Source organism: Ochotona curzoniae, unplaced genomic scaffold, assembly GCF_017591425.1.
Source record: "Ochotona curzoniae isolate NIBS_2020 unplaced genomic scaffold, NIBS_Ocur_1.0 scaffold_2476, whole genome shotgun sequence".
In the NCBI taxonomy this organism is placed as follows: Eukaryota; Metazoa; Chordata; class Mammalia; order Lagomorpha; family Ochotonidae; genus Ochotona; species Ochotona curzoniae.
In genome coordinates, this window is record NW_024467095.1 from 3,750,760 (window position 1) to 3,775,291 (window position 24,532).

General features: G+C 38.0%; 1 protein-coding gene across 1 annotated transcript in view; it reads left to right on the top strand.

The window, feature by feature from the left end:
* SLC13A1 (solute carrier family 13 member 1) overlaps positions 1-23,782 on the top strand; it is a 62,070-nt gene extending 38,288 nt beyond the window's left edge. The window contains exons 8-15 of the mRNA XM_041001919.1: positions 2,871-2,990; positions 8,986-9,084; positions 10,543-10,644; positions 14,766-14,872; positions 15,892-16,001; positions 19,927-20,088; positions 21,446-21,583; positions 23,645-23,782. Of these exons, the coding sequence (XP_040857853.1) occupies positions 2,871-2,990; positions 8,986-9,084; positions 10,543-10,644; positions 14,766-14,872; positions 15,892-16,001; positions 19,927-20,088; positions 21,446-21,583; positions 23,645-23,782 (976 nt within the window). The remainder of the gene's footprint in view (positions 1-2,870; positions 2,991-8,985; positions 9,085-10,542; positions 10,645-14,765; positions 14,873-15,891; positions 16,002-19,926; positions 20,089-21,445; positions 21,584-23,644) is intronic.
* The last annotated feature ends 750 nt before the right edge of the window (positions 23,783-24,532 follow it).

Genomic DNA, 24,532 nt, shown 5'->3' on the forward strand with positions numbered 1-24,532 from the left:
AACACAGCTAACCATCCTTGATGGTTGCAAGCTTATAAAGGCTGAGTAAATCATTATTTTATTCTTTTCACTCACATTACTAGGGATAATTGCTTCTTTCATAGTAAAGTAGCTTTGATTCATCAATATCATTGAACATAGCAGCTATTATTGAAACCACACACAAACTATCTTCTGAATAAAGAATGGAAGATTATCAAAAGCATAGCTCTCTGATGATTAAAGTCATAGTATTCAATGCTAGACATAGAAAGCAACTTGTAAGATTGCTGCATTATCAAAGGCTAACACGCTCAAGTTGCTAGTTCTGTGTTAAAAAACAATGTACAATCCTTCCTTTATCCAAGGAGTCGTAGCTGAGGCTCACCAGTGGCGCCTTAAGCTACAAATAGCACAAACATTAATGTGCTCTACATTTTATGTCTATATTCATTGATAAAAATTAATAAAGTACCTTCAGAATAACAACTAATAATAAAATAATCATAACGATAAAAGCCAATAAAATTTATGTGAATGCCTGGCCCTGCCCTGGCTATTGTGGCCTTTTTAGAAGTGAACCAGCAGATGAATGACCTGTAAATCTGCTGATCAAATAAATAAAAACCTTTAAATATACATACACACATACATTCATATCTGGTTGTACTTATATAGATATGAGATATAAAAAAGAGAAAATGAGAAAGAGAGAGGAGAACCAAAGATGGAGACTTTTAATATTTTTGGACAGCTGTTGACCATGTGTTTCTGAAACAAAGAAAATCAAACCATCGGTAAACCAGAACTATTGCACTACAGGTTCAGAAAGCAAGGAGTGGAAAAGTATTTGTAGTTGTCCTAAATTCAGAGTCTGTCTCCCTAGCCTATCCCCTTTTCTAATGAGCCAGGAATAATGCAAGTCAGTTGGCAGCTGTTGCCAGTTTCAACAGTTATCATGAACACCTGCACAAATGAGCACTAGATATTTCTCAGAAATGACTCCTCTCACAAATGCCATAGAAGAAATTTGGCCATTGCCAATTTTGGAGTTAGATCAACATTCAGTTTTTAAATCTCCCTTGTATTAGTTCTTTCTTCTTCTTGAACTATAAATGTGTCTTGTCTGTTGGGCTACCTAGGCTTGCATAACAAGGCAAGACTGGTAAACTAGTTGAGAACAATGTGTTTATGTTAATCTGAGAAAGGGAGTCAACTGATTCACAGGAAGCTGTGTCAAAATTATTCTTACCAAACAAAAAGTTGTAAAACAACCGGTTGCAAATTTGTATTGAAGTTCCCCATGCTGAAGGTGCCTTAGAATCATCCTCTCTCATCCAGCCTCACATTTAATGCAAAGCCATCTTGTTAACTGCAGGAAGAGAAAGGTGTTACTCGTTTCCCTTTCTGGCACACAGTTTGGGGTAAGAAAAAAAAGTCTAATATTTCACCTTTTTTCTACTGATACGGTAGCCTGACAACAAAAGCATCCTCTTTCAAAATGTCTGTTTAAATAAAAGTTTGAGAAGTTTCATGTGATATCCTTTAAAATATGCAGTTATCAGATACACTAGGATAGAAAGGACTAAATCAGAATTAATAAGCCAAGTAAGGAAACCATTTGGAGTAAGTTTTTCTGTGGGTTAAAGGCCAATGGATACCGTGAATTTAAGACAGCATTGAGTTGTTTAAACACTTTGCATATAAAATTTTATTCCAAATAATAAATGAATGCTTATTTCTGCATGATATAATAAAAAAAATTATGACTACATAGAATTCATCTGGTATTTAAACTACACTTTAGAATAATGAATGGAAGGTTGCCGAAAAACATACTTGTTGTCATAATTTAGTTATTGCATGAGTTTTATAACTTGAAAATAACTCTGAAAACTGAGAAATAAAGGAAAAGTTGATATTTCCCACAGGACTTTAAAGTTTTTTCTATTTATTTATTTATTTATTGAAAGGAAGACAGAAACAGATCAGGGAGGTAGAAGTGATCTTCCACCTGCTGGTTCATTCCATAATTACAGCTAGAACCGGGCCACACTATACCAGAGCCCAAAACTCAATCCAGGTCTCCTGTGTGGGTGATATGGACCCCATTACTTAAACCATTTCCCACTTGCTGTATCAGAAACAGAGGCAGAACTTCAAACCAGGCATCCCTACCAGAGGCAGACATCCCACGAAACACCTTTACTACTGCACTAAACACCAGACCTCACAGAGATGCTTGTCATTCTGGTTTGGAACAGACAATTGAACTGAGCCCTAAAATGCCAACTAATTATGAAAAGAATGGACTGTTTTTTCTTGGGAGGATGGCTGTAATGTTTCAGGGTGGAGGAAAGAGGACAGATGAGAGACAACCTGGGCTGGGTGAGGTCTCCCCTAGGTGCCAGTGAAGCCAGCTCTTAGTGAATCGGCAGCAGTCAGTCCCATCGGTCGGCCTGCGTATCTTTCCTCTCTGCTACAGTGCTGACCTGAGCAGTAACACTAAACACACACACACACACACACACACACACACACACACACACACACACACACTCCTTACTTGTGCATTTAATAGCTATCTGCTTTCGTGCAAAGTTTTTCTTCTCTCTTTTTTCCAAAAGCACTTTAGATACTGAAACAAGGAGGCGAAAGTTGCAACAAATCGCTTTTTGCTTTTGTGAGATGCAGTAATAATTATGCAGTTACAGAACCAAGATGGAGACAAGGAGTGAAACCAGCAACTTTCTTAATGAGGAAGAAGGGTTTTCTTGTTGGTCCACAGCACAGGAAAGACACAGACTTCTGCTTTGTCATTTCTTGCCAATGACAAACCAAAAGGACTTCATTTGTTCCTCTTGCCCTGGATATTTATCCTGTTTTCACAGACGCTACCCTGACTGTCACTGCATCAACTTTGGATCGTGGTTCCTGCTCTCCTTCCCGGCTGCTATTATTCTTCTATTCTTGACCTGGATCTGGCTCCAGTGGCTTTTCCTAGGATTCAAGTAAGTAATTATCCCACATCAGTGGCTAATTCATGCTCTCTATATTCCAAGTTTGTAGTTCCTTACCTAGTGCTTTTAACATCTGCCATGCATGCTGTATTTTAGTATTTTTCTTACTGTAAAAGGGACAGACACAGATACGTATTTTAGTTTTAAGAAGCAGAGACTTGTCATGGGAATACAAGCAATGACTACAAACAATAATTTAGCAGAAAAATAACCATGTCACCCATATACAGTAAATTAACAGCAACCACAGGTCATCAATTATAGCAGTAGACCATTCACAGCCATTGGTTAGACAAGGGATAAAGCAAAGTTTTACAAAAGTATATTTGCAGTGATTCTGATGCACAAAGATATTTGTTTTTCTCTGTTTTTGTTTTTGTTTTTGTAAAGATAAGTTAGAATCTCACTGAAACAACATTTGTGTTGGAAGAGATTTGTAAAAAGCAGATACATGCAGGTATCCTTTGAATTCTAAGCCCGTGAGATGTAAAAAGACCAGCAGGACACAGTGGTTTAACAAGGGGACTTCCTTGGATTATGGAATGACTTTCAATTTTACCATGCAGGACTTTCTATTTCATGTAGATATCAAAGATGATATCAGTTATGAAATGTGAACTATAATAAAGATTTGAGAATATTCTCTGTGGAAAACATTGGGTTAGGAAACAAGGGGCTAAAGATAAAATTTTAGTTTCTCATATGGTAGATAAGGAATCTTTTCAAGTCCTGATTTGTTTACTCAGTGCCTCCAAGTATAAAATGATAGAACTGACCCAGAAGACCAGTCAGATCACTGCCGGCACTATGATTCTAACATATTAGGCCAAGTCCAACACTGAGATATCCAGGTAAGAACTGGTGATCAGTAAAGCACTCCTGATGCTGCCGGGGTATCAAATGCACATCATGAAGAGAATTTCGACACAACACTTTGAGAATAGAGCTGCTGATTCTTAGGTCTCAATGAATTACGTGATTTAGATGACAGCCAGCTCTAAAACTTACAAAAGGTTCTCAAATTTGAAATGAAATATTACATTTTCAATTCATTTAATAATACTCCAAAAATAAAGGGAAAGTAGCAATATGGTAAGCCTTTGAGAATTTTCCCCCCAAAAAACAGAACTCCTAATTTTTGTAGGATTTAGTTCAAATAATTTCAAGGACTTATGAAAACAACAGCATGTTATCCTGGAAGGCTGAAGTCACCTATTTGTACTTCCTCTGAAAAGCAAAATACTACCTATGGTTAGATGCGCTGTCATGCCTGTGCCCACATTTTCCAAGCCAGATAACATAAGGACTGACATTTCCCTCTCTTGATAACTCTTCCTCGTTTTTCTTTAGAACTGCCACAGTTTTGTTAGAAGTAGAATGATGACTCTGATGATTCAAAATAAATTCTATCCAGATTGTGGGAGCAGCATGTGGCAGTCCTCCTGCTGAAACCAATGTGTGGAATGTCACTGACTTCAGCAGGTGGGCACCTGGGCGGGGAGGCCAGCTGCAAACTAAATGCCCCTCCCAGGAAACCCAAGCTTTTGGGGGTCGACTCAACTGTACAGATAGCAATGTAGTGTAGAAAGGACTGGAGTCTCAAGTTGCTGGACAAAGTGTCCAATTACAGACCCACCTTTGTTTTCAGTTTCTTTTTTTGCTGCATATAATGACCATATAAAAAGACATAGCCAATCATTTTCAGATCTGCCACATTAAAAGGAGACGTATAAATAAAGGGTAGATTTTTAAATGTACTGTTTATGAGGGGAAAAATACTGTAAAGTACATGTCAAGCCAAGCCCGTAAATCATGACCAGTGGCGTGTTTAAACAACCCTCTTGTTGTCCACTATTGGTTAGACATGACACAATTTCATGCTCCAGCCAGTTTTTTATTGTCCTTTTCAGTCTGCCAGGAAGTTCACTTCCAGAGATTTTAGATCGACAAACAGAAATTATCAGACACTGCACTGGCAGCCTACCATACATTCTGATTAGTGTGTTGACTGTTAACACAGTTAACTCACCCATTATAAATGACCCCAGCATACTCGAGGAAAGAAGCTCATCTATCAGTGCCACAGAGCTTATTTAAATGGAGAGGGGAATGTGTTGTCATAAGCCTCATCACTTCCTTTGTGAGGGCATTAACCTCCATTTGTAATAAAGCCATTTGGCTTTGACTTAACTATTTATTCTCTGCAACCAAAATGACAAAGTACGTATTGGTGGAAAACAATTTCTAAATTGTGCTTTTCACATTCTTTTCTCTTTCTAGAGATAGATTTCAAGGTAGATCATAGATTAGTTTCTTGTAATATTAGTATTTGTGTGTGTCAATGAGTAAAATTTCAAGACCAGCATTAGACAGTAAAGTAATTGAAATTATAAAAATATTTCCACAACAGCATACAAGGTATCCATCTGAGATCACAGTGCTGGGTTTTAGTATGAGAAGGTGAATGGAAGAAAGCAGGAATGAAACAGTTGTCCATAGCACCACTCTCCCATCTCTAAATTGTGCAGCATACTGAGATCAAGGCCTCTCCTCTTTGTTAGAAGCATGAGAAGGCTTTAGACTTGAGATAACAATTAAAAACAGTGTGCCAGATAAGGTGCTACATAGGCCCTGCTACCCAGCTCATACCTGCAGACTTCAGATTCTCCTTAGCCAGGCTATTCAGGATGCATACATAACCATGCCACCAACATCCAGCAGACAATGGAAAAGCTTTAGCTACTAAACGTAAGTCAGAAAAGATAACTTAGGGCCTTGCTTTGGTGATTAGAGTCTGTCCTGCTGATATTTGTCTCATCTCAAAGATGAGACTTTGATAGCACACAATGGAAGAAACCTGCAAGCCAAAAATATTATACCCACCTAAGTTGGAAGAGAACACACAGAAATGTAAAGACATCCATGTTCACGGATTGGCAGCATCATCGTCACCAGTGTGCTGCTACCTGAAGTGCTTTACTGATCATAACTGCAATCATTTTTCAATGGCATTTTTCAAAGATATAGAGAAATCCCTACCAAAATTTTGTGGAACCACAAAAGACTTTGAAGAGTCAAAGAATTCTTGCACAAAAAGAACAAAGCAGGAGGCATTCCACAACTTGACTTTAAATTAGAAAACTGCAGCAATTAAAACAGCAATGATATTGGCATTTTAAAAACAGATGTATGGACCACTGGAACACCATAGCAGGCCTAGAAGTAAATGCATAAATACACAAATGACATTTGGTGAAAGTGGCAAGAACATGCATTGAAATAAGATCATTCATTTGGATAAATGGTACTGGGAAGATTGAGTGTCCACAAGGCAGAAAATTTAAACTACATCCCTACCTCTCATCAAATACAAAAGGTCAACCTTCAAGATCAGACGAGATCGGATGCGTTCAGGGTGGTATGGCCATAGACCAAAAGGTCAACCTCAAATGAATTAGAGAACTAAATATAAGACTTGAAACCATGAAGCTACTAGAAGAATGCACAGAGAGAACACTTCTGAGTATTCCAAATATCCAAGAACTTTTTGGATCAAATCCCAATAATCCAGAAATCAAAAGCCAAAATATACAAATGGTATTTCATCAAACTACAGAGCTGCTTCCTGGTAAAGAAAGCAATAAACAGAGTCCCTCCTGAATGGGAGAAAATATTTGAAACTTATACATTTGACAAGAGGCTAATAAACAGAATCTACAAGGGACCCAACTCAATAGCATAAGAACCCCAAAATAATTCAGTTTGAAAATAAGTAGTATATGTAAAGGTATATTTCAGAAAAAAAGACATAAAAATAGTCAAAAACATGAACAATTGCACAACATCATTAATCTTTAGAGAAACACAAATTGAAGCCACATTGAGAGATCAACTCAGCACAGTCACAACAGCTACCTGGTGTAAACAGATAACAAAATGTTGACAAGGATATGGAGAAAGGAAATCACTGAGCATACATAAAATACAATCAATGTGGAAAACAATAGAGAGGGACCTTGATAAATTAAAAATAGAAGCACTACATGATTCAGCAATTTCAGTCCTGGGTGAATAATCCAAATACTACTAACCTATCAAGAAGACAGTTGTGCTTCCATGTTTATTACAGTATTGATCACCACAGTCAAGAAATGGAAGAAATCAAAGTAGCCATCCACTGGTTATTGGGTAGAAGAAATATGTGACATACACATGGTAGAATGATATTCAACTGTAAAAAGGATGGGATATTATTCTTTGCAACAAGAAAGATGGAACTGGGGGTAATTAGGTTCAATGAAAACCGCCACACATGGAAAGGCAGGTACTACATGACATCACTCATGTGTGAATCTCAGAAATTTGTATCATAGAGGTTGAGGGTATGATCGTTGATCTGAGCAGCTGAGAGGATAGAAGAGGGAGTGATTGATGGGCGAAAGGCAAATTAATGCCTATTAAATTATTGCTAGATAGGGATGAGTTTTGATGGTCTATTGCACAATAGGGTGATTATAGATAATAATCACATATTGGATGTTTCTCTCAATATTACATACTCTATATATGCATATAAGTAGTACATGATACCTCAAACATATAAACAATTTTTGTCAGATAAAAATTTTTAAATCACATTTGTAAGACTTAATAAGCAAATATAATTACCTTACAGTATTTTACTTGAAAATGTTGGTGGAAAATGTAACCACACATGTTATGGGCAGTAGCTACAGGGCACTGAACAGATCATTGGGTGCAGCAAGTCACTCTAATTATCCCTTATTAAATAGTACTCAAATGTCTAGCAAAAAGGAATTGAGAAATTGGGAATTTTTCCATTTCACAGGGAATTACACTCCAAACAAGATTGCATAGCAGAGTAATAAGAAAGAAAACAAGACAAAACAAAACATCATAGGCATCTGCCTGATAGCTAACCTCTCCTACTGCCAGTCTTACTCTTCACTCCCTTATAAACACTTTCATTTCCCCAATGATTTTATAGGAAAAGCTGTCTCCAGTTCCTGAGCTGCTCACAAACATTCAAGAGATAATCCACAGGAATTGTGTCCCTTTTTCATTTGCTTCTTCCTCAGGAGGTTTTTGGTTTTGTAATCTACATCTAGAGCAATGACTCACAAAAACTATTCAAAGTTTGGAAGCACCTGGACTTCAGGACAGAAAATTAGTCACAGGGGAAAGTAACCATAAAAACACACAGGTAAAAGCAATAAAGTGTGACAGGTACTGTCGCAAATAACCTGGAAGACTATTATTAGAACACGGGGGAGGAAAAACTTACGGAAAACACATAATAGAATGGTTTTACTTCTGAATCTATACCTATTTTGGACTCTGATCATAATCAATATATGTGATTTTCCCTGAGTTGTGTGCAACTCAAGTTGTATACAGTTTGTGAAAATTGATGATCTGGCATCGACTGAGAAATCTCCCAAAGAAAATATTGAAAGTATAAAACAAATATTCTCTTTATATGCCACTGTTTGGCAATACCAGACCAAACAAATTATGTATGACAGTACCCCTGCCCGCCTAATAGTCTGCTACATGACAGGTGGAAAGGAGTTACACATATTCAATGGCTAGAATCAACATATAACAAACATATTTTACAAGATAAGGTCTGAGTATGTAATGCAGTATTCCTTAATGATGAGTGACATGTGACAAAAAGTCTAACAGTACAAAAGGACTTGGGAAAAAAATGATCCATATAAGATTAAATGGATAATATGTAATAAAAACTAAGTAGTGAAAAGTGAGCAAGCCAGCTAAAAACAGGGGAAAAAAAAGAGACTAGGACCTTCAAGGAAGACAGAGGTGCTGTTCTGGTGGAAAATGTAGATTCCCATAATCAATAGGAAGATTTGCACTATGAAATTTTCACAGTAATTTCTTGCATAAAGCAGGATTGTGGTGAAGGAATGTCCTGATTAATAGACTTAATGGTTCTTTTCAGTTTTAAAGAGATGTTCAAATGTGGCAAAACCAAAACAGCCAAAGAAAAAGCTTGTGCTAATGTGATTAAGCAAGAATACCAAAAACTCGGGCCAATGAGGTATGTCCTTCCAGGTGTATGCACACACATGAAAATGCATAGACAGGTGCTGTTAAACCACAAGTCATTTCTTAGAAAAGAAAGGGAGAGAGGAAGGAAGGGAGGGAGGGAGGAAGGGAAGGAAGGAAGGAAGGAAGGAAGGAAGGAAGGAAGGAAGGAAGGAAGGAAGGAAGGGAGGGAAGGAAGGGAAGAAGGGAAGGAGGGGAAGGAAGGAAGGAAGGGAGGGAGGAAGGAAGGGAGGGAGGGAGGGAGGGAAGGAAAGGAAGGAAGGAAGGAAGGAAGGAAGGAAGGAAGGAAGGAAGGGAGGAAGGAAGGAAGGAAGGAAGGGAAGGAGGGAAGGAAGGGAAGGAGGGAAGGAAGGAAGGGAGGAGGAAGGAGGGAGGAGGGAGGAGGGAGGAAGGAAGAAGGAAGGAAGGAAGGAAGGAGGGAGGGAGGGAGGGAGGGAGGAAGGAAGGAAGGGAAGGAGGGAAGGAAGGGAAGGAGGGAAGGAAGGAAGGGAGGGAGGAAGGGAGGGAGGGAGGGAAGGAAGGGAAGGAAGGAAGGAAGGAAGGAAGGGAGGAAGGGAGGGAGGGAGGGAGGGAGGGAGGGAGGAAGGAAGGAGAGGAAGGAGGGAGGAAGGAAGGAAGGAAGGAAGGAAGGAAGGGAGGGAGGGAGGAAGGAAGGGAGGGAGGAGGGAAGGAAGGAAGGAGGGAAGGAAGGAAGGAGGGAGGAGGAGGGAGGGAGGAGGAAGGGAAGGAGGAAGGGAAGGAAGGAAGGAAGGAAGGAAGGGAGGAGGAGGGAGGAGGGAGGAGGAAGGGAGGGAGGAGGAAGGAGGGAGGAAGGAAGGGAGGGGAGGGAGGGAGGGAGGGAGGAGGGAGGGAGGAGGAGGGAGGGAGGAAGGAAGGGAGGAAGGAAGGAAGGGAGGGAGGAAGGGAGGGAGGGAGGGAGGAAGGAAGGAAGGAAGGAAGGAAGGAAGGAAGGAAGGAAGGGAGGAAGGAAGGGAGGGAGGAAGGAAGGGAGGGAGGGAGGAAGGGAGGGAGGGAGGAAGGAAGGGAGGAAGGAAGGAAGGGAGGGAGGAAGGAAGGGAGGGAGGGAGGAAGGGAGGGAGGGAGGGAGGGAGGAAGGAAGGGAGGAAGGAAGGAAGGAAGGGAGGGAGGGAGGGAGGGAGGGAGGGAGGGAGGGAAGGAAATGTATAAGACATATACAACATGTGTTCAGAGTCCCAAATTTGCTAAAATTTTGACTATAACATGGCAAAATACATACCAATATCTCACTGAAACCTGAGAAACTGGGTGAGCAGAAGCTGAGAGATCCCACAGAGGAGCAAGTGCCTTTGCCCTGGGTACTGATGCTTCCAATTGCTTGCCTATGCCGTCTCCACAGTGTTGAGAGCTCAGTTAAAATTGTGCCTGACTGCAGTGCATGGGGTTTCAGACTGAGAACATAAGAACTGATAGCACTGGCCTTTTTCCACAGGCCTCAAGAAATCGTGACCTTGGTTCTGTTTGTTGTGATGGCCCTGCTATGGTTTAGCAGAGAACCCGGGTTTGTTTCTGGCTGGTCGTCACTTTTTTCAGAGTAAGTCTATCCATTACGTTTACCAGTCCTTCCCATTTCCCACTGTGCTTCTATTTTAGTTCCTATAAATCTGGAGAATTGAATTTTTTTCTTTGCCTTGAATATATGTTGCAATTATTTGGGGTGTGTGTGTGTGTGAGAGAGAGAGAGAGAGAGAGAAAGAGAGAGAGAGAGAGAACTGCAACAGCCAGGGCTGTTCTGGGGCTGAATCCAGCAGCCAAGGCTCCATTCAATGATTAAGGTGGCAGGAATTCAGTTACTTCAGGCTCCACCTGCTGCCCCTTAGGTTCTGCATTCACAGAAGGTGGGAGTTGGGAGAAGAGTCAGGAACTAAATCTAGACACTTGGATATCTTAACTGTTAGGCCAAAAGCTCTGCTCTGAAAAAGAAAATTATAATTTCTAGCCTTTTCAGTTAAGGCAAGACATCTCTGCTGAGACCACCAAAAAGGTAACCTTTGCAGCTAAAAGCCAGGGCCCATTACACAAAGTGCTCCCCATCCTTTCAGAAGCAGCAAGGTATTCTGCAGATAGACCATCATCTGTAGCAGTTACAAGCAGGAATACGGGAACCACACTGCTTGGGGTCTAGTCACAGCCCTTCAGTTTGGGTAAGCCATGTAGTTCTCTGTTTTTTCTTTTGTGAAAAGAAGACAATAAAAAGCATTTAAAACAGTAATTTACTTTCCATGCAGGGCATGTTATCTAAATGCATATCTCATGAAATAAAACTATTCAATGCCTCTTAATAATCTAATATGAATTCATTTTCTATATTTTAGCATCATATTTTTGCTTCTATGAGAACTATTTATTTGATTTAGTATTTTGGACTTTTAAAATTTATATACATTTTTACACTAATTCCTTTCAAATTCAGCTTAGCCCTTGTTTTAGTCAAAGAATTTCTGGATAAATAATAAGACAGATTTTAAGAGCTAATGCTAAAAGCCAGGTCAGAACTAATTTTACCTTCCTTATCTCACATATCAGTAGTTCTTACAGAATCACGTAAAGTGAAGAAGATTACAGCACAGATTTGTAAAATATGAACCCTCGTGCCTATCATAGAAATAATTTTAAGATTTGGATTCCCAATTTGTTTTTCACTGAAATATCATTAATTCCTAAATCCAACAAACATCTGAATTGGGCTTCCTGCCACATAATTCTCTGCAAACCTTCATGGATCTGGTGGAGAATAAAACAGAATTTGGGGTCTCAGTGTATTCAACTCAGAGCTGATTTTGTGGCACAGCACGTTACTCCGCTAGCTGCAATGCTGACATGACATACAAGCACAAGTTCAAGTCCAAACTGCCCCACTTTTGATCCAGTTTTCTGCTAATACACCATGAAAGCAATGGAAGATGGGTCAACGCTTGGGCTCATGCATCCCTGATACGGGCTCCAACTGGAGTTCCAGGCTCCTGGTTAGAGCCAGGTGCAGTCCTGGCCATTGTCATCAGCTGGGACATGGGCAAAAGATAAGACTTCTCTATTATCCTTTCTCTATGGTTCTGCCTTTTGATAAGTAAATTGTTAGAATAAATATTACTGTTTTTTCTAAGTATTTTGCCAATAAAGAAATTCCTTTCTTGCTGGCACAGAACTTTCTGTTGTAGATATTACAAGCATGCTTTAACAGGTACAAAGTTTGAATCTAAATTTATAGTGACTACGCAAATTAAGCAATGCCATGTGGTAGTACATTTTAAAAGATTAGCTTTTTAAAATACTTACTTATTCTTTGAAAGAGAGGGAGAGAGAGTCATTTTCCAAATTCTCACAATAGCCAGACTAGGTCAAAATGTAGCTACAAAACAATAACTCCATTTGGAATGAAAAGGAATCATCCAATTTTCAAAGTTACTGTTTAATCCTTGGTTAGTGTTTTGTGGTTTCAAAATGGAATCTAAAGCAACATAAAAATAATTCTTCACCCTAATTCAAAATCCAACTTCTGACATTGTGAGTATGGAGAGTCTTTCTCTAAACACCAATGTGTAAGAATTAAATCAGACAATAGCTAATAAAAACTAGGCAGAAATCCCAGTAGGGAATTCAATTTAATTGACTTCTAATTTCTGTTCTTTATTGGAGGAAAACATAATTCAGGAGATGTTTTGCTTGCAGCAGAAAAACAAGGTGTGTGCTATGTGCAGGTGCTCATGCTACTTAGAATTCTGAGAAACAACAATAGTAAAAAGAACAAAGGGTTGAGAAGGGATAGGATTTGAAAATGTAAACTCACATAGCTAACAAAAGCTAATAGAAATTGCATAACTTTAATATTTTGCAAACTAAAGACAATCTAAATTTGTAATACACTAAAAATAGAAGTTGCTATAAAATCAAAAATATAGAAAGTCTTGTGAGAACTAAATTATTTTAATATTTGTGCCTTGCTTGATATGTAAAAGTTTCAAACATCCAGAATTTTTGAAGCTAGCTTGGCATACCAAGATTCATAGCTACCACCTAAGGTTTTCATTCCATCTGTTTGAAACTGGAGTGAATTCAATGTGTCTTTTCACATAAAGCAAAATCAAGTTACATGGTGCCCAGTGTGGCAAAAAATCAACCAACAACTATAACTTAAAATGAGAAATAAGCAACAATAAAATGATAAGCATCAGCCAAGTTTAAGCAATAAATTGCTGAGCTATGTTTTTAGTCAAAGAAGTTTCCTTTAAAAACTATTCAATAAAAGGAGATAATATATTTCCTTAATTATTCAGTTTTTTGGTATAGGAACGTAGACTCTCCTATAGTACTCAGCTACTACAGGGTTATTAAGGAGAGGTATATATTTTTCTTCTCAGGCTACACAAGTATATTCACTAATATTTCCAACTTCTAAGACAGGATTCCCATTATTGATGCCCGTTTCATTTGCGTCTGGTCTCCAGGTGCTTCTTAGCTGTCTGGGCTCCTGGGAATCTGTCTCATTTGCTGGAACGGTCTGGTGATTCTAAGACCCCATCTGTTCCTGAATCATTCTCAATTTGTACAGTTATCATTTATGAGCACTGCACAAACCCATCCAATAATTAATATACTTGATTGAGTTTCATAGGGTGCAAAGCATTACATGGGTCGATTTCATTTGTATGACAAGGGAATGGCCTATAACTGCAGAAGCAGGTGTTATATCCTAGGAAATAGATCAATTCCTTTTCACAATTTACAGTAGGTCTTTGGAGACTCTGAAAACATCACTCCTTTCCTCAATTTAAGACATGTTATGAATCAAATATAGAGTGTTTTGTCTAGGCTAGCAATTATTTAACTTCAATTCTCTAACAATTTCATTAAAAGCACTAGTTCAAAGAAAAACTGCTGAGCAGTTTTTTAAGCTTATCTATGAGAAAAAATTGTCACAGTGTCCTAGTGTCTGCATATTCTAATGAAATTAACTGGAAATATATAGAAACAGTGGGTATGCAATTAGAGATATTTAGTTCCAATGTGTTACGTCATTCAGTTAGTTAGATATCCGTAAGTTTTAACAAAAGGAAAAAGGGCTTCATTTGAAGTCTGAGGATTATAATTCTGTTCCCAAGGAGACAGGGAAGATGGGAGCTTATATGGGCAAATGATGTGCTACTACAAAGTTATAAAAATACTTCTGTGGGTCAACTTCCACTGAAGTTGAGAGCAGGGACCATGTGATAAGTACAAGATAAATAAATATCACCATTTTATATATATGTATATATATGTCATACACACACACACACACAAATAAAATAAAATGTATGTGTGTATATATGTCTATGAGGCCAAAGTCCTCTAGGCTCTTATTCTTCTGTTGAGCCTTCAGACACAATGCAATGATCTTAGAGTGGTGGCACAAGAATTGCCCAGCCATTGCCTAACTGATAAACAGACCAACAACGAGAAGCATTTTTTGGTACAGATTCCTGCCCAAAAAGGAGGGGTCAGAAAACATGTAAAATCCCAAGACCCTTTCTCAAAAGAAATCCATAAGTTTTAGAGTAAAGTATCTAAATACTTTATACAACCATCACTACTTATGTGCTACAACATAATCAACAAATGTTCCTCACATAAGCTCTTAAAGACACTTTTTAAATACACACATTTTTCCTTTTTCAGGTACCCTGGTTTTGCTACAGATTCAACTGTTGCCTTACTTGTAGGAATCCTGTTCTTTATTATACCAGCTAAGAAACTGACTAAAACTACGCCTACAGGAAACATTGGTTGAGTATCATTTATAATTCTGAATTAATTAGACAAAAGAGCAAAAAGAGGGATACACAATCACACGCTCACATATAAATTTTCTTCATTTTCAGTTAGCATTTAGAACAGAACAAAAGGCCATGTCAACACATTCTGTGACCTGGTATGCCCTGTTTCCACAATGCAGGGATCTGTTCAGCCAGCATGTCTCCGCCCACAAGAAGGATCACCTTACTTTGCAAAACTGAGTGGATTTTCTTATGCACCAGTCAGGGTCCTGCTGTGAAAAACCTACTTCCCCTGCTATAGTCAGAATTTATTTTACCATTGGCAAATATAGAAACAAGAAAATCACTGGTTCATGAGGAGCCTTTGGTAATAAATACCATGATCTGAAAAGGTGAGGAGTTCGAAGACAAAGACCATTTTCAGTCTAATGGTATTCTTGTAGCACAACTAAAGTAACCCCATACCATAACCTAGAGTCACTATTTTTAAAAAAGTGAGTGAGAGCATTCAATTTGACTTACAAGACATGTAGAGAGGTCACGTACCTCTGTTATCAATGTTGAGAAATAGAGTCGTTTTGTTAAAGGAAAGCTTGTATCTGTATTGAAGATGTGCAGACATTTTGCATTGTCATAATGGTTGAATGAAAGAGCTATTTACAAATCACTTTATATTAAGGTTCATAAGTAGACTGGAGATGATTCAAAGGATATGAAAGCACCTCCACAGACTTCTTGAAACTTCCTTTTTACATAGGGGATGTGAGCATCCTGAGATTGAGGTGTCTGCAGGCAGGACCGAGACTCAACCCCACAAAGATCCTGAGGCACTACTGTATAATGCTTCACACAGGCTGAGCAGACTCACTCAAAATTTTGGTGAAATTTCTTTAAAATTAATATAAGGATTGCACACCAAAAATATAATATAGGGACATTGTACGTTTTCTGTGAGAGTGTTTTTAAAAAGCATAGTTGAAAAATAATGATATGTGAAACAATATCTAAACGGGATTTTTGCTTTACAGTTGCTTTTGATTACGCTCCATTGATTACTTGGAAAGAATTCCAGACATTCATGCCCTGGGACATAGCCATTCTTGTCGGTGGAGGGTTTGCCCTGGCAGATGGGTGTGAGGTAATACTCTATGTATAAGACACTGGACAATTAACTACAACTGTTCAAAGGAAGAGTATGAGGATTTTCAAGCTTGTGGCATATTCACTTTTATCCTATCATTTTTTATTTTGTTTTTAAGATTAATTCATTTTTTTATTGCAAAGTCAGATATACAGAGAGGAGGAGAGACAGAAAGATCTTCCATCTGATGATTCACTCCTCAAGTGACTGCAACGGCCAGTGCTGTGCCAATCCGAAGCCAGGAGCCAGGAACTTCCTCAAGGTTTCCCACACAGGTGCAGAGTCCCAAGGCTTTGTGCCATTCTCAACTGCTTTCCCAGGCCACATGCAAGGAGCTGGATGGAGAGTGGAATTGCTGGGATTAGAACTGGCACCCATATTGGATCCCAGCACGTTCAAGGCGAGGAATTTAACCACTAGGCTACCGTGCTGGGCCCTATCCTACCGTTTTAATGATACAAGGTTTAACAGCTGTGCTATGAATATAACATACAGATAAGGCAAGTACAAAGTTCAAGAATTTTTATAGACTCCAAGCATAAAACATAAAACATAATTTTTTTGTGATGTAGTAGCATGAGAAAGAATGTGAAGTTTAAAAAAATTTAATTTGACATCTGTCTCAGTATGAAAAACTTTACATAAAATTAATATGTAAAGTGACTCTTAATGGAATATGTTTGTATATATGTTCACTTTATTTCCTAATGAGTTTAAGTAATTAGCAGTAACTTAGAAATTGTATCAGTTCTTAATACCACAATTTGCTTGCCCCTCCCAAAATGGTAGAAATATGACAACTTTTACTTTTTGTATGAAGTTAGGAGAAAAAAAAACATGGTTTCTCATAATAAAACATTCTCATTCTTACAAGAACTAGTGTGAATTGTGAGGAAATCAGAATTAGCAAGGCTGCCTGGTATTGTTATTAACTTGGCTTGTCTGGGTTCCCTCTAGTCTGCACCACAAAACAGTTTGGAAAGCATTGGGCAGACCCTATACTAGCAAGATCTAATGCAATGCAAACATGTGTGCACAATGCAGAATGCTAGCTCCTGTAAGCTGGAGAACTAGGAAAGCCATGGGGCAGAGTCTACCGTTCCACAGAGCCTGGCACAGATTTCCACAGCACATTCAAAATTATCCTGTCCCCGAAAGGCCACATTGATGTCACAAGGCTGGAAACACATGCCTCTAGAGCCCGTTTCTACAAAGAGGTTTAAACAATCCACATTTTTTTCAATACTGTAATTAGTCTGGCAGTTTTCTGGAATCAGTGACTGTTCTGTTGCGGAATAGTGAGGTGATAGGTTACAATTCACCTCGCTGTAATTGCCTTTATTTCAGGCAACTCACTTCTATCACCATTTGGCTGATTTCTTATGAGTCAGTAGTCACTTTCAAAATTCTATAAATGAATAATTCCTCCATTTCTCCTCTCACAGAATCCTCAAAATTGTTCTCCTTGGTTAAACATGGAAGAGTTAACACTTTTTTTTCTCTCCCTTTTCTTTCTGTTTCTCATGATGCATAGTCCCATAGGTTCAGGGATTTCTCCTTCCATGCTCCCCATTAATGCTAATACTATTGTGGTTTTTTTAAAATGTTTACTAGAATGGCAATAACTGAACAAAAATTTGTCAATTCATATTGAAAAGTCTAGCTTACACAGTCAATAGGCCCATGATTTACAGAAAATAGAAAGCCTATATTTGAGGAATAACTAGCTTTGGAGGAGTACAAAAATTAATAAAGGTGATACCTATATGCTGGCAATAGGAAAAATGAACCAAAAAATAAGCTGATTTATCTATAGGTTTATGGAAGTATTTGGGAACTGGAAAGCAGATTAACTCAGTGAGGTGGCCTAAATGCAAACCTGTGTTTGGAGGAAGACTTACAAATATGGACTCCCAACACAACCATTAAATGTATATTGATACTATAATGCTGGGCTTTATAACCTTCTCTGTACCTATACTGTCAAGATACACTTAAATAGCCCAACGATGGACCTGTGACTGTTGTTGAGAGACTAAAGTATTGTTACAGTATAGGGGAAAACAGTGGGGGGTGGGAGTCAAAGGGGAAATCCCTGAGCCTAAGGAACTGTATCATGAAAAACAGAGAATTTTTAAAAAGCAACAAAAAATGTATAAGAAACTGTAGAAATGTTTAACATTCAGTAGTAGAACTGGAAGTGAAGTTGGAACATAATCCCAAAAATAAAACAGTAAGACAAAAGATGGTAATATTTAAGAGAGATAAGAAAGTCTTAGCAGCAATTCAAAATACTCAATATTCATCTTGAGGAATTTCAGAGAGAAAGAGAAATCACAGACAAGACTTGCAGACTTGCGGACGTTACTAAGTCTCTAAGTGACAGGAAGTGAGTCCAATAACAGAGCATCTCATGTGCAATTTTGAAACCTTGGAGGTAAGAAATTGATTCCAACCACCTTCATAGAGGCAAAGCAACATGTGGTATAATCTTCTAAACATCTGATCATATATAGATAAACTCTTTTCTAAAGTACATGCATTCTACGATGAGCTTGTGTCAATTTGGCTTAAAAAGTAGACAACATTTTTTCACCTGAGGTCATGATCAAATATAAGCTAAAATATAAATAGAATACCTCTGCAATTTGTGTGTATTGTAAATATAAATATACAAAGCACAAATGGAATCTGAGGAACTGCTTGTCATCAGAACTTTGTGGATGCCAGTCCTAGTTTGTCATGAACAAAAACTAGCAGCTCATTTAAATCTCACCAGAAGAGGCTAAATTTTGCTCTTCCATTTGATAGATAAAAACAGAACAACACCTCATCTTATTGTAGCCAATCTTTCTGTCCCCTATACAATTAAATTTCTAAAGAACTGAACTGAAGATCCAGAAAATGGAACAATAAGTTAAAACTGCTGGGGGGGGGGGGTCATTATTTCAGTCCTAGAACTTTGCAAATGTTAAACTTTCGTAACAGTGTGAAAATGAAGTTAAAAGGGGACAGCATCCAGCAGAGCAGCTGCAACACCTTCTGGAAGCCACACCCCAGATCAGTGCCTGGTACTGACTTCAACTCCAATCCAAATCCTGCACTTGATGGGTAACGCAAGAAACTGATCCCTTAGATAACTAGCTAGGAAGTCAGTGAAGAATGTCCAAACGTGTATATTTGATGTATGATTATAATATTATTTTAAAGATTACTAAACAACTACCAATTTGTATACTTAGATCTACAAACAACCAGGAAAAGGCCAAGGTTTGTGTCTCTGGAGGATATAGCTTGAGGAAGGAAGAAGTGAATCATAATGGTTGATATTTTGTTAAAGCTGCATATATTCTCTTCTTAGAATTCAAATTTTTGAAAAGAAATGTGGAAAGACAATTCAACTTCCTAATTCATGTTGGCAATGTTGAAAGAAGACTAAGTAGTAGTGTGTCCACACTAAACTGCCTGGATATTCAAAATCACAGAGATGTAAGAGATTTAAATTATAGTTTAGAGGGCCTGGCATGGTAGCCTAGTGGCTAAAGTCCTCACCTTGCATGTACAAGGCACCCATATGGGCACCAGTTTGTGTCCCAGATGCTCCACTTCCCATCCATCTCCCTGCCTGTTTCCTGAGAAAGCCTTGGGACCTTGCACATAGAAGACCTGGAAGAAGCTCCTGGCTTCTGATTGGTTCGGCTCCAGCCATGGTGGCCATTTGGGGAGTGAAACAGTGGATGGAAGATCTTTCTCTCTGTCTCCTCTTTGTACATCTGCCTTTGTAATACAAATCAGTAAATCTTAAAAAGTTTATTGTTTAGAAACTGAGTTCTCACAGCAAATAATGCCGTCTTGTACTAAAATTATGTCTAGTTAGATTGTAATATTAATGAGCAACAAAAATTCTAAACTTTTTTTTTAGGCCTCTGGACTGTCTAAGTGGATAGGAGATAAACTGACTCCTCTAGGCTCATTACCAATTTGGTTGATAATTCTGATATCCTCACTGCTTGTCACATCTCTGACGGAGGTAGCTAGCAATCCAGCTACCATTACTCTCCTCTTCCCAATATTAGCACCATTGGTGAGTTTCTCATTTCTCCATTTATAATCTCTCCTAAGAGTAATTTTCTCCATAGGAATGCAGATCCTCACAATATGTCATGGAATCTTTTAATTTTTTGCTTAAATGGATTTCCTACTAGAAACTTAGAGAACAGTTTTCATTTGCATTAATATCTGTTTAGGAAATATTGCTTTGAGAACTATTTTCTACCACATCCAAGTGTCATAATCTTAAGTGAAAGCTTTTCCTAATCTCTGTCCCGCTTTTTTCATTTGCAAATAAGTGAGAGTGTCAAAATTCCAACTGTAAGGCTGGAGGTGCTGTTGTTTCCTGGAAAATTTCATATTCAGATCTCTAACACTCACTTATCTCCCCCAGTAATGTTGTGATTGAATTGCTCAGCTGTGCTTCATAGAAGCGATTTGAGAACGAGGGATAAGTTGAACTTGCACTTCAGCTTTAAATAGCTTAGACACAGTTCACTATTGCCCAGGGACAAATAGAAAAAGTCAGAAGTGGGTTTGCTGTAAGAGAAGGAGAAAGGCTGTTTTTTCTCCTCCCACCTCTAGAGCAATTACAAGAAAACAGTTAGCTTTCAGTTAAATGTTTTCCTTTTGGGACAGATGAGTTTGCTGAAAGGAAAGTACTTCAAATTAAGAACTGCCTTTCTGGAAATGCTCTGCCTACCCGCTCAGGGGACTGCTTGAGCTGCTGCTTCAACTTGGAAAAATAAATGTAGGGTGTTTATATTGGTAAAATATCATTGAAGGTTTCTCTGCCTTTTTTTCCCATAAGATGATACAGTTACCAAAATGTGTGAAGAATAGTGGTAACACTTTTGCGATGCTCCTTAAGCAAACATTAAATTAAACATTACAGAAGCAGGAAAGTTGATGCCAGAATTAGACACACAATGAAAGGCCATCGAGGCTCTTCTATAGCTTGTCAGCCTTGTACCTGATAAGTTAAAGTAACCTTTATGCGTCTCAGTTTTCTCATCTGCTATTTGAGGTTCTAGCAGCCATTTCATAAGATTATTATAAATATATATCTCATATATTTATTTAGTGTAATGTATTATGTACGTATTAATAACACCACAGCATATAACACCAAATGAGTAAATAGCAATTGCTATTTTTTTAAGTTTCTGAAATAAGTGTTATCTTACTTCCCAAACAAATCAGACTCTATTGTTTAAATAAGCAATGATGGCCAGATAAGAGCAAAAATTCTGGAAATTGTCCTTCAAGTTAAAACTACATCTAGTCTTATAATCTTATATTCCTTGAAGAGCTAATGGTAACAAATCTGTTCATTTGTTGATAACTACCCTCACCATTTTACTCTGATTCTTTTTGCTCTTCTTGGACAGTCTGAAGCCATTCACGTCAACCCTCTGTACATCATGCTGCCAGCGACTCTTTGTACTTCATTTGCTTTTCTCCTACCAGTTGCAAACCCACCCAACGCTATTGTGTTTTCATATGGTCATCTTACAGTCATTGACATGGTGAGTTGCTAAAAGAATACTATTCGGTAGAATCACACTTTTGTGTGTGTGTGTGTGTGTGTGTGTGTGTGTCTGTCTGTCTGTGTGTGATGTCTGGAACTATATCTCTTTTACACACCAATCATGTGCATGGCCTGACTACAGCTTCCGAGGTTGTGCATAAATGACTATGGGATCATTTTTCAGAGTGACAGGCAGAAGTGAATGTGTCATTTGAATTTATGCCACAAATGCAGAGTTCAAACATATCTGCTCTTGATAAAGGAGAGGAGCACACAGTTTAAACTCCACATGTCAGGATGAAGATCCAACCTGACTTGAGCCAAAGAGACAAACAGGGATAAAAATACATCAGTCAAGCAGTAGCCATTCATAAGGCAGCATTTTTGATATGATTCTAACATATACACCTGTGGGAAAGCATTAGCAAGCAATAATAGAAATTCTAGAGACAAAACATGTGAATATTTTGGCAAAATACAGAAATAGTGACAGTTAAGAACTGGCTTCGGAATATTTTAATCTCTCTTCCAATATTCAAGAGCAACATCTAAATGAAACAAAGTAAGAATAATCAAGGTAAATTGTTTGAACTTGATATACAAGAACAGTTGTATGGTAAATGCTAACTCCCTTGCTTCCATAAAGATTGCTGTTCCTTGCCAGATGAAAACCCCGTTACCAAAATAAGCTAGGCACAATGAGACAAATGTTGCTTATTCTTCCTCATATGTGGAATCTAAGTAAAATACCTGTGCATACAATAGTGATGACTACAGGCTGGAAATGGTGGCCAGCAGGAGGCAGAACAGGCGCCCAGAGTGAGCTAGAAGGAATAGTTTATTACATGCTATGGTTCAGCAGGATGACAATACTTCACAATAACACATTTTCTATTTTCTGAAGAACTGAAAGAGGAGCTGAACACTTTTAAACACAAAGTAGTAGATATGCAAATTGAAATGTGAATCACTCTAATTTGATTAGTACATGTTTTGCACATGTGTTGAAATCCTACACTGGTATCCCTATAAATATATATAGTTATGATATATTAATAAGAACAAATAAAAGTTCTAGCACTTTCTCAATGCAGAAGTCCCACAACATCCTTTGGGTAAACAGAATGTACTTAATACTACATATGCAGTACCATGTGTGTGAAGGGGCTTCAGAAAATTCATGGAAAATGGAATTTTAAAATAATGAATAATTTCCACAAAGGCTTCAAAAGTCCTTCATACTGAAAACAACAAAAGATTCTTATATAAATGAATGGCTTTTGTGGACAGAGAAGCAGCATAACTAGGTGGCTTTCATTTGCCTTGGGACTCCTTGTTTCAATGCAGACCATGTGGGAGCACACAAACTTTCTCTCTGTGAAGAGCCAGAGAATTCACATTTGCACCATGTAGTATCTGTCACAATCACTCAATTCTGCCACTGTAGTAGGAAGGAGGGCAAAGACAATGTGTAAACAAATGTGCGGTTGTAGGCCAACAAAACTTGGCTTACAAAAACAGATCATGGGCAATAGCTGGGCAACCTCTATTTTAATAAGACAAAAAACAGTCTGACACTTGTTTAGTGGATATTAGACTGATTATGTAAGAGTTAGAAAAGTGAGAACTCCAAAAAAGAATAGAACTGACATTATGAAATCTCATGAACAGACTATAGGTGGGAGAATAAATCAATGATGACTGAGATTATTACTTATAGGGTTATTATATGGTGTCATAATGCAAAGTCATTGAAGTATAAAATTACAAAACTCATGTTTTGACTTCACATAAAATGATCAATTCCTAAGGAAAATTTTCTCTAGTCAGAACAACTTAGAAATATTCGTAAGGGGAATCAAGTCGTCCACCCAAGTGATGTATAGTTGGGAGCAGACTTTCATCTGACATGAATGAAAGAAGCATCTCTAGGTTCATGACACTACTGGAGGTGCTTGTAAAGGCACATAATGCTTTTTTTTTTTTTTTATCAGTGTTTGGATTCCCCTCCAGATTGTTTTTTAAGGGGTAGACTTATGTTTCTTTCTTTCTGTTCTAGGTTAAAGCTGGACTCGGTGCTAATATTGTGGGTGTTGCAGTAGTGATGCTCGGCATATCTACCTGGATGGTACCCATGTTTGACCTTCACACCTACCCTTCGTGGGCTCCTCCAATCACTAATGCGACAATGCCATGATAAGAGAAGACCTGTCTCATGGACTTTGGGGAACCATTACGAATTCAATGTAAAATGTGGCTCTGGGTGACTGATGATACCCATCAGGGAGACGTGGCATCGTTGCTACAATACCAGCGCCCAAAACCTGCTGTCTTGACTCAGCCCATTTTTCTTATGATGCACAGTCACAGAACATCTGCAGCACTTCACTGAAAAGCATGAGGTTGAGTTTTGGAACAGGACTGCCTGCATCTTTCTTCATCTGAAGTATATATATAATTTATTACCTGTTCTTCACTGAGATTTGGCCATTAATTTTGCCTTAGAATTGGCAGTGAAACATTTCAAACCATAATTTATTGTTTTAGAAGCTTCCCTTAAAGTAAAAACTAGAAAATAAAATATATCTGTTATTTAGATACTTGGATAAATCATTCCTGTAGAGTTATTCAAGCAGATTTGGTGAATGACAAAAGTCACAGTTCAATACAAATGAAATGTGCATCTCTATTCATATTATTATTTGAAGTATACACATGCACATGTGTGCACATCTACATAAAACCTATGCACAGTTTTATGATTTTCCATGAACTTTTGGAAGCATCCACACATGCACATTTTCAGTTTTTCATACACAGTTTTAAGTATCTTCCTAGTACAAGTATGAAAAATGAAAGGAAAGTAGTATGTAATTCCACAATTATGTCAGAGTCCACTAGAAAGTAGAAAACTAATAGATAAACCTTAATTCATGCTTGAATCTAA